Source organism: Panthera uncia, chromosome C2 (assembly GCF_023721935.1).
Source record: "Panthera uncia isolate 11264 chromosome C2, Puncia_PCG_1.0, whole genome shotgun sequence".
Lineage (NCBI taxonomy): Eukaryota > Metazoa > Chordata > Mammalia > Carnivora > Felidae > Panthera > Panthera uncia.
The window spans coordinates 54,454,975-54,469,630 of NC_064810.1; the positions used below are offsets into that span (position 1 = coordinate 54,454,975).

The window sequence follows — 14,656 nt, forward strand, 5'->3', positions numbered from 1 at the left end:
GTCATCTGTTATTGAGTACTCATGAGAGATAAAATTAACAAGATATATTTGTATGTTAGAAATAAATAGAAAATCTGAGGAAGAATAAACCTGGCATCAAAAATCAGAACCAATATGGGGCGCCTGGGTGGCTCACTCTGTTAAGTGTCCAACTTTAGTGCAGGTCATGATCTCGCCGTCTGTGAGTTCAGGCCCTGCGTCAGGCTCTGTGCTGACAGCTCAGAGCCTGGAGCCTGTTTCGGATTCTGTGTCTCCCTCTCTGCCCATGCCCTGCTCACACTCTCTCTCTCTGTCTCTGAAAAATGAATAAACCTTAAAAAAAAAATCAGAACCAATAGTATAAGACAGTAAAAGGAAAAGTCAGTTGCTTGAATAATTTGGATCAGTAAACTAAATTTTGTACACATGTAGAAGATGGATTAGAGTTACTGTCAAGAAAGGACCACCCAGGTACCAACCAAGGTACCCAAAGACACCAAATCCCATATTATAAAGATGTGGAGAAATCATCTTCATTTAGGACTCTCGGGATGGGGGTTCTAAGTGGTGATATATACCACCCTAAAGGAATTGTACATGGAGTCAAAAGAGCCAACAAAAGGGAGTATGTATTAACAAGTATTCAGCAAGAACTTCTGGGATGCTGAAGATGTGCTGTTTCTCCCACTGACCAGGTTGCCAGGAAGTGAAATAAATGAGCATTAGCAGATGCTGATTGCTTAGCCTACTGTACTTAGGCATTATTTCAGTGATGAGTCTTACGTTAAGAAATGGAAGAGATCCCTCTCCTGGTAGCATTGTTGAGCAGAATTGGAATCGTCATGATCAGAGCAGCCTACTGCTGTATCCTATAGCTCTCACTGTTCCTCAAGGCCACCAAGGCCACCAAGGATAGGTGGAACAATTTGGTAGGAGGTGGCAGTGGGGTGAGGGCAGGGGACAGTTGCCAATAATATCTCTATATCCATTGAGTTCCAGTACTTAGAATAATCCCTGCTAATAGTGGGGGGGATGGTAGGAAGGGAAGGGCAGAGTCATGTAGGTCAGAAACCTACCACTTACATCTGTAAATTCCTGAGTTCTTTACCTTTTATTTATGATTATAGCATTACCACAATTCCACATCTTATCCTGTTCTCAAAATGTTCTTTTTAGACTTGTGTGAGCCAAAGGCTCTGTTGTATTTATTTGTGAAACCAATTTTTTTAAAGTTATAAAATAATAGCTTACACTTATTTAGTGTTTGCTATATGACAGACACTGTTCTAAGCACTTTTTGTAAGGATTAGCTCATTTTCTCTTCATAACCACCATCCCTCCACCATTATTCCCATTTTATAGATTAGAAACTGAAGCAAAGAGTTTAAACAACTTGCTTAATTCAGCAGGTAGTAAGTAGTAGATTCAGGATACAAATCCATGTAGTCTTGGCTTTAGAGTCCATTCTCTGAACTGCATTTTACCTCCTCTGCAGAAATGGAAATTTTAAGATGGAAACCGGTATGTGAACACAAACTCACTTGGTCCATTGAGCGCAAACATGCACGTCTATTTGCCCTGAGATTAATTTGAAGCCAAACTTCTAACACTAGCCAATTACCTCATAAATGTGTACTGTTGGCCATGAGAAGTATGCTAAGTAAGAGAATACAGTTAGATCAGTAAAGAAAAAGACTTCTGTCCTGCAGATGCTTATCATCCCTATGTACCTGCAAAAGATCTTGTTTATGGGACAGTCTTGTAAAAAGCTAATGTGACAAAAGACAGGGTTATGATCTTAAGTCAATAGAGAGCTTACGAACAGAATGTACAATATTGTTCTCCATGGACAATGTTTAAACTTTTTATTTGAGGTAACTTTAGATGCACAGAAGTTGCAAAAATATAGCTGTACAATACAGAAGTGCAGAAAGGTTTTTGAATACCTTTCATTCAGTTTTCCCCAATAGTTAGATGTTACATAACAGTATATATTATCAAAACCAGGAAGTTGGCGTTGGTACAGTGGGTGTTGTGTCCGGAGTCTCTAAGACCACCCTCCTGTTTTGAAGGACTTCAGGGACTCAGAATGTAGTTGTACTCACTGCTACATCTGTATGGAGATCCTTAGCCATTTGTAGCATGTGGGGGCAGGAGGGGGAAGGAGACAATAAATCCTGATGGCTTTCATTTTCTTTAATCACACTCTAGTGTTTTATTTTGAGATTATCAATTATCCTCTTTCTTCTTCAGGGTTGAATTATCAAATACATCTAATGTATTTACTATTTCTCTTATTAGATGATCGATAATATGATAATTTTTACTCTTTTTAATAACTACTGAGTAGCCTAGGATATTTAATTAAACTTACTATACTAAAAACTATTTTCGTCTAAAGAGCCAATTAATTTTTTTCTTTTTAGGCACATCAGATTAATATTGGTTATTATCTGACATTATTATTTTTGTATGGAGTAGCACTCACTGAAAGAGGAAAGAAAGAGGTATGTAGTATGTATTATTGCCCATTGTAAGTGTTTTCACATACGATGACTTGATTTTAACAAAATGTTGATTTTAGAAATTCTCTAACTCTTAAAAACTGAGAACAAACTGAGGGTTGATGTTGGGGGGGGGTGGGAGGGAGGGAAGGGTAGGTGATGGGCATTGAAGAGGGCATCTTTTGGGATGAGCACTGGGTGTTGTATGGAAACCAATTTGACAATAAATTTCATATATTAAAAAAAAAGAAATTCTCTAAATGTTCATTTTGAAATGTTGGCTAGGGAAGATCTTAAGTTCTTTTGTGAATAGGTATTTTAATCACTGAGTATATTATCTATATGATCACATACAGAGATGCTAGGATTAGAGATGTGAATAAATGACTGCATGACTGGATCAATATTAAAGCTGCCCTAATTTCTCCAGTTTGGAAAATAATTCTTGTAATAGAAAAAAAAAAAATGCTTTTTACATCAGCCAAACCTAGTTTTATGTTACTACAGGATTATACAGAAGCAGAGAATAAATTTTTAGTGATGAAGATGGTGATCCAAGAAAATGAAATTTGTGAAAACTTTATGTCTTTAGTTTATTTTGGACGTGGTTTGCTTCGATGTGCCCAGAAGAGGTAAGGGTTTTAATAAATGGGTAAATCTTGTCTTTCAACTTTTAGCATTGTGACATGGATAGTTTTTGCACTATACTAGGTATGATGACATTTGTGCTCTTCTGGGTCTTCTTCACCTGTTCCTATAGAAATAATTTCTTTAATGTATTTGAGAATATTAAATATCAAATCTAACAGATCATGGCAGTAAAAGTCAGTGTAGCAAAGACATTAGGGACCATAGGCTTTGGAATCTGACAGACCTGGGTTTAAATCCATTTTGTACTATGTATCTAATCAATGACTCTAAGGAATGTAGTGTTGCTCAGCCTTATCTTTTTTTTTTTTTTTTCAGCCTTATGTTTTTTATCTATAAAATGGAACTAATAATAGTGCCAACCTTATAGGGATGTTGCAAATGATTAAGTGCTCGGGCATCTGGGTGGCTCAGTCGGTTAAGCATTAGATTCTTGATTTCAGATCAGGTTATGATTTCACAGTTTGTGAGATCAAGCCCTGCATTGGGCTCCATGGTAACAGCATGGAGCCTGCTTGGGATTCTCTCTCTCACTTTCTCTCTCTCTCTCACTCTCTCTCTTTCTCTCTCTCTCTCTTTCAAAATAAATAAATAAACTTAAAAAAAAATTAGTGCTAAGAACACAAAAATGGTAGGCTTAATAAATAAATGCTGGTTGTAGTTATTAATACTATCACCAGTTGAATAGGTGTTTAAGGTATAAATGAGCTTTTAAAGCATTGAAAGAGTCCAGATGCTATGTTTGGGGAACATTGGGGATTATATGTTTAGTGAAATTGTACGGGGGAACTGATATGGATTGTTTCCTTATTTGTACCCTTAGCCATTTGTAGCATAATTCATTAATTTTATTTGCTAAGAATGTATCATATTCTAGAGACTGTGCTAGCATCTCTAGATAGCATTGGGGATACAATCATGTGCAAAACAGTTCCTACCTTCATGTAACTGACACTATAGTGAATCTTGTAGACCTTGATCAAATAATCAGTTATACAACTAATTAATTTGGAAATATAATAAAGAGCTATGAAGGAAAATACAGTGAATAATTAAAGTTTTTAGTGGGCCCCCAGTCTAGTTATGGGAATGAGAAGTCTTCTTGAGGAAATAATGTTTGAGATTTGAAAGATGAATTAGGCAGTTTAAATCCTTATGCAGTATTACTGCTATGTCCAACCATGGGATTCCCAGAAGAGTCATCTCTATGGTAGTTACCTGATTCTTTTGTAAGGTTTATCATCTATCCTCTGGCATGCTTGTTTTTCACTGGGGTACCCAGAAGACTTCCTGCTTCCCATTTACTAACATGTCATCAATATAGTGGACTGGTGTGATGTTTTGCAGAATTTTAGGATGATCAAAATCTCTTTATATTGTAGAGAGAATTCTCATAGCTGTGAGACAAGACAGAGAATGTGTATTGCTGTCCTTTCCCCAGATGTGTGAACTATTCTTTAGTCTCTTTACTGATGGGTGTTGGAGAGAATCTGTTTTCCATATCACAGATAACTAGAAACCCCAGTCACATGACAGCATCATTGACTTTCATCCCTGGCCTATAGAAAACAACCACCACTGAACTGCCTGAAAACACTGCTTTAATAGTTAGAGTGTCCTCTGGGCCTTTCCAGGGAACTGTGTTTAGTGGTGGCTTCTCTGGTCTTAGGTAGTAAGTCCATTATAATATCCTTACCTCCTTGAACTTTCTTTAATACTCTGCCTTCAAATTTCCTGCATTTCCACCTTAATTACTATAGGTCAATGTTGGATCCAAGCTTCAAGTAGCCTTCTCAGCAGCATGGTGTCTCAGGTGTCCTAGCTAGGAAAGTAAATCTTGAATTGTGGAAGAGTCCTCCCATATCAACATACACTTCTCTATCCAGTTGTATATTTGTCTATTGGGTCAACACTCTTAAGATCCACTCCCACATATGTTTCTGCCAGTACATACTGGTCAAGTTCTGCAATTCTTAGGGTGAATAAGCTTTTTCTTTCAGGGCAGGAACTCTGTTTTCTTACATGGGCTCTGTTTATACCTGACCCTAGAGTTATTGCTCTATGGGCAGTAAGCACAGATGGGAGAGGATCTTGAGAAGGAAGGGCATCATCTTTTGAGATATGAACCTCAGATGATACTTGGTCAGTAAAGGGATTCTGATACTCCTTGTCAGCCAGAGGGTTGAAGGCAATTTAAGGGTTTTACTTAAATGTCTCCATTTCAGACCTCAGGGTCTACTTTTTCCCGATCAGAGCCCTGATATTAGCATAATCCACTGAGGCAGTGTTTTTAGTTTTTGCTGCTGTTTTAACCTTATGATTAAATACTGGGCCTCATTTTCAGCACAGTTTGCCCTTATTAGAGTTGGTAAGGGTTCTTTAAATGTTACCGTAGAGGCCTTTTAGCTTTCACAGGGTATCCTGAATTGGTAATAGTCCTGTCAAGGAGGTACATTTGGTCTCTTTCGCAGTTTGTTTCACCTTGTGACTAAATCTGGCCTGATTTTCAGCACATATTATCTTTATGGCTGCAGGAGAGAGTCTCTTTAAATGCTGCCATAGAGTCCTCTGTCTTTCACAGTGTGCCCTGAGTCAATAGTTGGCTGACCTGTGACTGTCATTCTCTTTCTTCAAGGCTTCCAAGACAGTAGACAAAAGCCAACCAACTCTACAATCCCTTTAATTACCAAGGCCCCCATACTGTTCAAGCTTGAGCTACTACATAATCTATTGCCTCCCCTTCCACCTGTATTTCATCCCAATCTACCACAGGTGAGAGTCCTAGTATTTGTATTTCTATAGCATGCCAGAGGTTATCATCACCCTACTTACCACCAAAAAAAAAAAAAAAAAAAAAAAAAAGAGTTGCTCATTGTCTTATTGGTAAACTATCTAAAGTCCCATTCAAACTAACCTTATTTTAAAATAAATGCCTTACAGATATAATGGAGGACTGCTAGAATTTCATAAAAGCTTACAAGAAATAGGAGATACAAATGATCATTGGTTTGACATAGATCCTGCAGAAGATGAAGATTTACCTACAACTTTTAAAGTAAGAAATTAAGAACAGCATTTCATCTGTGACTAATCAGAATCCTCTTCGATGAAGTGTGGTCTGTGCTAATTTTGTAGTATTCTGTAGCAGCATGTTCTTTTATTGGAAATTAGCTTTTTGTATAAGAAACAACATTAATCCCATTACTTTGTGCAGAATGTATGATTCAACACGTAGAAGTGAGGTAGCTGTGTTAGCAAATAACAAGATTTGTTATTTAGAAACAAGAAGATTAAAAGCTATGCAGGTCCGGTACTTCATGCGGCTATAGCTAAATGTGGTAGTTAATTAACTTACTTTTTTTTCTAATTATACTTACCGTTATTTTGTTGTTGATTTAAATTTAAAAAGTACTAAGAAAACTTAAAAAAATTATTTCAGAAAATTTGAAAAATGTTTAAGTACTGAAAGATAAAATTTATCCATATTTCCTCAAAAGGAGAAACTAATACTAGTATTTTTATTTATGTTTTTCCAGACACACATGTATAAACACTTGTACCCTTTATTTTTAGTAAATTGGTATTTATATACATTGATATATAGTTTAGAAATATATACTCTGAGTTTCCCAGTAATGAGATTATTCTACAGTATGATTTTTCATGGTTCATCATAAAATCATGCTTTAATTTGCATAACCAGTTTCCTGCTGTTGAATATTCAGTTTATCCTAAACATTCCAGTTTTTCATTATTATGTAAAGTCATCTTTGTGCATCTCCCACATAATTCCCATAGGACACATTTCTAAAGGTGGAATTGTGAAGTAAGTCTTTAAAACACTTGTAAACATGTTGGTATTTGTCTTCATATATCCTCTTAGAAAGTTTGTACCAGTTTGTATTCTTAAGGCAAAGTATGAGGGTTACCATTTCCTCATACTTTCTGGGTATTCTTTACTTTTGGGGTAACTTTCATCCATCTTTTAAGTCATATTACAGTCACTTTTTAATTTGTTTAATATGAAAATAGCTACACTGAATTTCTTTTGGTTAGTGTTTGAATGACATACGTCTTTTCAGACTTTTACTTTAAACCTTTCGGGATCTTTATGTTTGGGCTGACTTTAAAGCCAAATGCATTCCTCAAAGCAGATGTTTGTAAAGATACAAAATGCAACTTTCTAGTAAGCTGTAATAGGTCAAATTGTATATAGCTAATAATAGAGCCTCGAGATGTATGGGACAAAAGCTAATATAACTAGAAGGAGAGAGAGAAAACTCTCCACTCTCAGAGTACTATTTTAATGTAGCTCTCACAGTAATCAATAGAATAAGCAGTTTTTGGCATTTATCAGGATAATCACATGACCTTAAACCTAGACTTAGTAATGATTTTATATATTATTTTTAACATTGAACTTCGCTGCTTGCCTAAAGCAGGCCCTACTTGGTCTTACTTTTCTCTTTTTCCTCCTCCTTTTAAAATATTTTTTGTTATTCAAACTTTTTTTAGTGAATTTTTTTATTTCATGCAAAATAATACATACATGTAGTTTGTCAAATATTAGAAGACTTAAACATTAACAGTCTGTGGTACATCAGCTTTAATTGTAGTTCCTAACTAGAGAAACCTTCTTCCAACTCTCTAGACATTTTTCTTTGATATTTACCTATATTTTTTGAAAAGATGTGCTGCTTTTTAAATATTTCTCCATGGTAGATATTATCTTTGACTACCCATGATGGCAGATGAGGAGGGTTTATTAGCTCTTATACCTCCCCTTTACACATACATTTCCCTTTCCCCAACCTACCAATAGTCAGTCATATGTTTTTATTAAATGTGCCTTAGGTTTTTCTTTTATTCCTTGGAATATCCTTCACTTCTATGTAGAATCGTCTGTTTCTTTGATCTCAAGCTTTCTTTTTAGGTTTACTCCCTTGTTTTGGTGGTACAGCTCCTTCAGCAGCTTCCTAGAAAAGGGTACTTGATTGGGAGGTAAATTTTTTGAGATCTTTCAAGTCTTCGAAATAATTTCTTTTTTGTACACTTTATTTGTATCTTGCCTGGGCATCCAATTGTAGGGTGCAAATTATTTTCCTTTATATTTTCAGTGTGTTTCTGTTACCTTCTTTGCTTCCAATAGTACTTTTCAGAAATCTGATGCTCTGGTTCTCAATCTTTTGCTGGTAACCTGTTTTGTTTTTTTCTTTCTGGGAATTTTTAGGATATTCTGTGTTCTCTAGTGTTCTGAGATTATATTTTGAAAATGTTCTGGTACATTCTAAAAATTTACTTATTTGATAATTTCTTCATTTCCATTTTTTCTTTCTGAAATGTTTATTATTCAGATACTTGACATCCTGAACTGAATCTCTGATTTTATTATTTTTTTCCTTATTTCTTACATTTTATTTTTTTGTACTATTTTCTAGGATATTTTCCTCAGCTTTAGCTTTCTGTGTAGGGCTGATATTCAGCCAGTGCACACTAGTGCTATTATATTAGTTATTATAATGTTAAAATATTTATATACAGCTTCCAAAAATATTTGCTGCCATGAGTTTTTTGGGCACCCAGCCACCATTCCAGCTGCTTTGGACTTTCTACCAGCCCTCACTCCCTTACTTCTTTAAAATCCAATAAAGGTTTAATGTCTGACAGAACAGAATGCTTCAATGACCCTCTTCTGGCTGTAGGCCAGTATGTTCTTAATTTGTTAAGATTGATGCCTGGCAACCCACTGAAAATCTTGCTTCTCAGACATTATGATTAGTTTATTTTTAGGGCAATTAGAGGGCGACCTGTACCCCTTTATCCTGGGTGAGTTCCACCAGAGGCCTTCCCTGCCCCAGTTGTTCCTGTCCTCATATATCCCTTTAGATAAACTCATCCTGGTGGGGCAATATAGCACCCTTAGAGATGCTGGCACCCTAGCCAGGGTGGTGTCCTTTGAAATGCTTGTTATTTTTTAACATTACCATTGTTCCTATCCTTCTATTGAAATTTTAATTTCAATGACTATTTCAGCTATTATCTACTAAGAGTTTTTGTTGTTACGTATTATGTTCTTTGGTTTTTTTTAAATGACCATCTGTTCTTGTTTCATAAATGCATAATATAACAGAGGTAAATGTCAGCCACATCATGGAAGCCCTTAATAAGCCAAGTATGGGGTTCAGACCCTATCTTGAGTTTAATGTGAAACCCCTGAAGACTTTTAAACAGTAGAATGATATAATCAAATTATAATAAAATGAGAAAATGGAGAACATGCACATATACACTTGTATACTGTATGTATCTGTATTTATACGTATATATGCGTATGTATATGTGGTCTCTCTGGGAGGTGATACTCAAGTTGGAACCAGCAGATTGAGACTAGAACTAGCTCTGTGAAGACTGGGGGAAGAACAATTCTAGGTAAATGGAATATAGTGTGGCTTTCACAAGCAAGTCTGAGGAACTGAAAAAGATAAAACTGTGTAAATTTTATAATGAGCAAGGCTGGAGATGAATTTCAAGAGATGGCTAGATATACTGGGTTCAGCAGCACATTCTGCAGAACCTTGCAGTCCTTGGTAAGGGTTCCCCACTTTGTTTTAGGTACAGTGGGAAGCCATTGATGAGTTTTAAGCAAGTAACTGACATCTTTTGCTTCTGTGTAGAGAGTACCTTGGAGCAGAGTAGGTGGGGAAGAGGGGGGCAGTTAGGCAGCTGTTACAGTTAATAATCTAGGTAACAGCTACCTAACTGTTAGGCAGCTCCAGTGGTAAAAATGGAGATAGAAATGGAAAAATTTGCAATGTATTTTGGAAGAAGACTCAGCAGTTACTTGTTGATATATTACATGCAAAAGGTGATGGAATCTATTATGCAGTGGCTGAGTTCAAGATTTCTGGCTTGAAGCTGAACAGATAGAGGTAGATGACATTGATGTGAGTCCTATGAGGGCTAAGTCTTAGCCTGCTAAGTTTACTACTGTTACCATTAACATACATAACTTCCATAGCAAGCTGGCTTAAAACAGGCATTTTGTAAATATGTTGAATGAATGAATGCCTAAGATGGGAGGCAAGAGATAAGGAATAAAGAATAAGGAACAAAAGGATTAAAAAGGGAAAAAAACCTAATAAAATAGTTACAAATTGTAGTTAGTGTTCTAAAGAAGGCAAGGGGCTGGCGTAGAGAAGATGGAAAACACAGAGATACACACCCCTGTAGCTAGCTGCGTATATCCGTATGTATATATGCCTATAGGCATGTGTGGCATATATTTGGTGGGAGTATCAGTAGATCAATATTGAAGTACTAAGTTTAAGATCTGTGAAACTGCCGTAGTTATATATTTTCTGTGAGTCCTTTGTTGCTGCTGTTGTTGTTTTTAGCATTTCCACTTGGCCATTGGCTATACTGACAGGATATACTACCCTCATACTGAAAGGTCCTTAAACGCCTCTCATTTCTTTCTCTCTCTTCTTGATACTAAAATGTTTTAGTTAATTTGGTCAAAATATCTTTATTCTTCAATATCAGCCATCAATTTAAAATTCTGAATGGCATCAAAATAATGTTATGGTGACTAGATTTATCAAATAGTCTATGGAAGCTTATTAGTCATGTTGTATACTCTCAGTATATTAGAAATACTGCTATTTGAAATCTCGTAATACTGTCTCTCTAAGGGATAAGGATTAAGGACCTGGTCAAAGGACCTGTTTAACATAGACCTGGTAATGTGTTTCATCTACATTTAATCAGCATTTTTAAAATAGGAAATTTCATTCCAAGTTGTAACTCAACATTGGAAGCATATTTCTGTACGCTACTTCTGCCCATAATGGCCCCGAGTGGCATATTACACCACTCCAGGAGTCCCACTGCCAATATGGTGTTCTGGAGACCAGTTCTAGCAGACCCTCCTGGGCTCCCAGTGATTTGTTGTCTCTCTGTATGTATATCAGAGCAAGTAATTTTTAACAGGAACATGCTGGGTGTTGTGCCATGAGTTAGGATGGTGAACAGAGGTATAGACTCAAATAAAGACTTTTTCCTTTCTCCATGTTTATGTTCAGTAAAAAACCCAGTATTTCTAATTTAGGGCCTTCTCATGTATTGTTTACTTTGAATGAGGGAAATATGTTCTATACTGTTTTTTAAGAAAACATACAATGCCTTCAAAAAGGGAGATAATAAAACGGACATATTATTTAAGGTAAAATATTGGAAGTGTTGCAGTCTTGTTACTAATAATTCATAAAATTAAAAAAACCTTTTAATCTAGGATCTTCTTAATGATTTTATCAAGACAACTGAAAGTAATATAATGAAGCAGACCATTTGCAGTTATCTAGATTGTGAGCGATCTTGTGAAGCTGACATTTTAAAGAACACCAATTACAAGGTAATATAATTATTAACTGATTTTAAATTAATATAATTAAAAATTAAACTTTGATAAAAATTATTTTTATCATGCATCAAAATATTGTTTAAAAAGAGTACTTAGTTTAATTACAGTAGTAATTCATGCAGTTAAGAAGTTGAGTATCTCTGAGTACTTAGATTCATAGTGAGCAGGAATTATTTAAATCCTGTGAGTCAATAAAAAAATAATCGATTTTGCTAAGGATTTTGTAATATTCAAATGCCTGTAATCATACATGAAAAATATGTGAAATATTCTTTATAGTTAGAAATGTTATAGGTTGAAAATACTAGCATTTTACTAAGGAGAAAGGTTGTTACTCCTCAAGAATTATGTTACTAAGTGAGCGATCATTATCTGTTGTATGGGTCTTGGTCAAACAAAATGAAACCAACCTGGATTTGAAGAAATTTAACAAAGTACTTCAAGTCTAGTTCTCTCTGGATATATCAGAATGAGGCTGTGGGAAATCACAAGATAGGATAAGATGTGACCGTCAGTGCCAATCTGACACCACGTCTGTCATATAGTGGAATTCCAGTTGCAAGGCATGATGTATACAGCGAGTGATGGGGGAGAAATCCAAGATCTATTCATTAGAGTAATACAAGTTTTGGGAAGTGGACCTGGGGAAGTGGAGTGCTCAACGTGGGGCAAGTTGGTCTTGGTTTAGGTGATATGGTGATAAAAATCTAAGGTTTGCCAGGGAGGCTTCCAGGGTTCCAATCACATGGACAGCATGTAGCAGCAGAACCTCCTGGCCAAAAAATTTATGCCATTCATGCAGTTTACCTATTTAAAGGATGCAGGGCTGTAGTTCCCAGGGAGCTCACACTGGGGAGGACAAGAAATTTAAACACTGGGATAATGCAGTAGCTATCACTAAGAGAACAAATCAGGTCTGGTGATTATTAGCAGAGATGCAGGAGAAAATGGTATGAAATTGGGGCTGGAGGAAAAGAGAAATGTAAAAATGGAGGTGAAGAAGAGGGGCAGAGAGCACGTTCCTCTGAAAAGATCACACATCAAATTTCGGGTATTTTGTTGTATGCGGTATATGGAAGATGATTACATTGACTTCAAATTGACTGACTTTTCTTTCTATCCTAATGCACTGTCTTTAGTGATGGGAAAATGGACCTATGAAAAATGACCTATAAAGTTCTTTGATGACCAGTGATCTGTTGATAAATTTTGAATGCCATGTAAAATTCATTTAGTTATAGAATAGTTTGGAAAGTGACTTAAGGTATTCATGTATAAATAAATAAATGAATGAATGAAATGAATGAATGAGACTTATGGTAGTATTTTCTATATCTGTATGAACTACTATTTTCACGTCAACTGCTTACTTTTATCTTTTCCAGGGATTTTTTCAGTTAATGTGCAGTAAAAGCTGCTGTGTTTATTTCCATAAAATTTGTTGGAAAAAGTTCAAAAATTTAAAATATCCAGGTGAAAATGACCAGGTATTTGTTTTTCCTTCAAAGCTTCACAGCATTTCTTCCTTTATCCATTTCTCTTCATTTCTTCCTGTTCATATCCTTCTCTCCTTTTTCTTTCCCCTCTATTTTTCTTTGCCTGTTGTCTCGTGCTTTTCTCCTCATTATTCTTTGTTCACTATCACCATTTATTAAACACATCTTTGTTGGGGATACTCTGCTAATTGCTTTGTTTAGTGATTTTTATCAGTTTGTTTCCTTCCTTTTAGAAGTTTACAGTCCTAAAAATAGAAATATTGTTGCGTGTATTCACATAAAGAACATAGATTCAAAGGATATATATATTTGGTAAACCAAAAAAAAGGAAAGGGTACATACAATTTTAAGGATAGTTTCTATTTTAAGGAGCGGGGGACAATAATAAATGTTATAGCCTTCAATTTTTTATTTATTTGTTTATTTGTTTATTTATAGAGAGCGCAAGTGGGGGAAGGGGGCAGAGGGAGAGAGAAAAGAGAATCTCAAACAGGCTCCATGGTCAGCACAGAGCCTGATGTGGGCTTGATCCCATGACCTGAGCCGAAATCAAGAGTTGGATGCTCAACCAACTGAGCACCCCTATCTGTATTATTTGTTTTTACCTAAGGTAATATAATTAAATTAAATTCTTAAGAAAGTAGAATTCCAAAGCTCAGTTCTATATCGGTTACTCTTTAGTGAGCTAATGGCCATAGGTTGGGTCTGTACTGTTTCATTCTAGAGTGTCTGTATTGTGCAAACAGCAGAAAACCCCTTATAAAGGAATTGTGGTATAGTACAAAGAATATTGTATATAGTGTTGAGTGATCTGGGTTCATGTGCAGATTGAGCCACCACTATTTTTTTTTTTTTTCATTAGGCTGGTGATTTAACGACTCTCAGACCCAGTTTTCTAAACCATTTGAAGTGAGAATAGTAATACCTACCCCTTAAGATTGTTGTGAGGATTGACAGATAAAAAAATATGAACTTGCATCGTACACTAAACATTATTGTATGAAGTTTTATGCTTATTTATTTATTTAAAGCAACATGTGAATAATTTTCACCTTCTTTGATTGTTAGGGCAATCAATATAGCTCAACTTCAAGAAGGAGAAGTAAAAGAACACTAAGTAACTTAACCAAGGGAAATAGTAAGGTCAGAGCCAGAGAAAGGACTCAACATTTTTATTCCTTTCCCTGGAATCCTCATATATCTGATAAAAATTCAGTATTCCTTTTTATACTTGTTTAATCAGTACATTTTACTTGAAGTTGCTTTCCCTGCGGGGCAGCAAATACATTTTAGGCTGTAATATAGCTGCTTGAAGATTTTGAAGTAGAAATGATGAGAGAGAAAAGTGTGATCATGCATTTTAAATAGGAAATCAATTAATACACAAATTGGACTATCTTTATTTTTTTAAAGTTTTTATTTATTTGAGAGAGAGAGACAGTGTGAGTGGGAGGGGGCAGAGATGGAGAGGGAATCCCACCCTGCACCGTCAGCATGGAACCTGATGTGGGGCTCGAACCCATGAACCATGAGATAAAGCCCTGAGCAGATACCAAAAGCCAGATGCCCAACCTACTAAGCCACCCACGTGCCCTATGGACTCTCTTTAT

At 35.8% G+C, this 14,656-nt stretch overlaps 1 protein-coding gene across 5 annotated transcripts in view; it reads left to right on the forward strand.

Moving 5' to 3' along the window:
* Positions 1-14,656, forward strand: part of DZIP3 (DAZ interacting zinc finger protein 3) — a 130,901-nt gene that overhangs the window by 25,689 nt on the left and 90,556 nt on the right. For all 5 annotated transcript variants that reach the window (XM_049628142.1, XM_049628143.1, XM_049628141.1 and 2 more), the window contains 5 exons: positions 2,406-2,486; positions 2,991-3,115; positions 6,072-6,186; positions 11,422-11,541; positions 12,936-13,037. In XM_049628142.1, the coding sequence (XP_049484099.1) occupies positions 2,406-2,486; positions 2,991-3,115; positions 6,072-6,186; positions 11,422-11,541; positions 12,936-13,037 (543 nt within the window). The remainder of the gene's footprint in view (positions 1-2,405; positions 2,487-2,990; positions 3,116-6,071; positions 6,187-11,421; positions 11,542-12,935; positions 13,038-14,656) is intronic.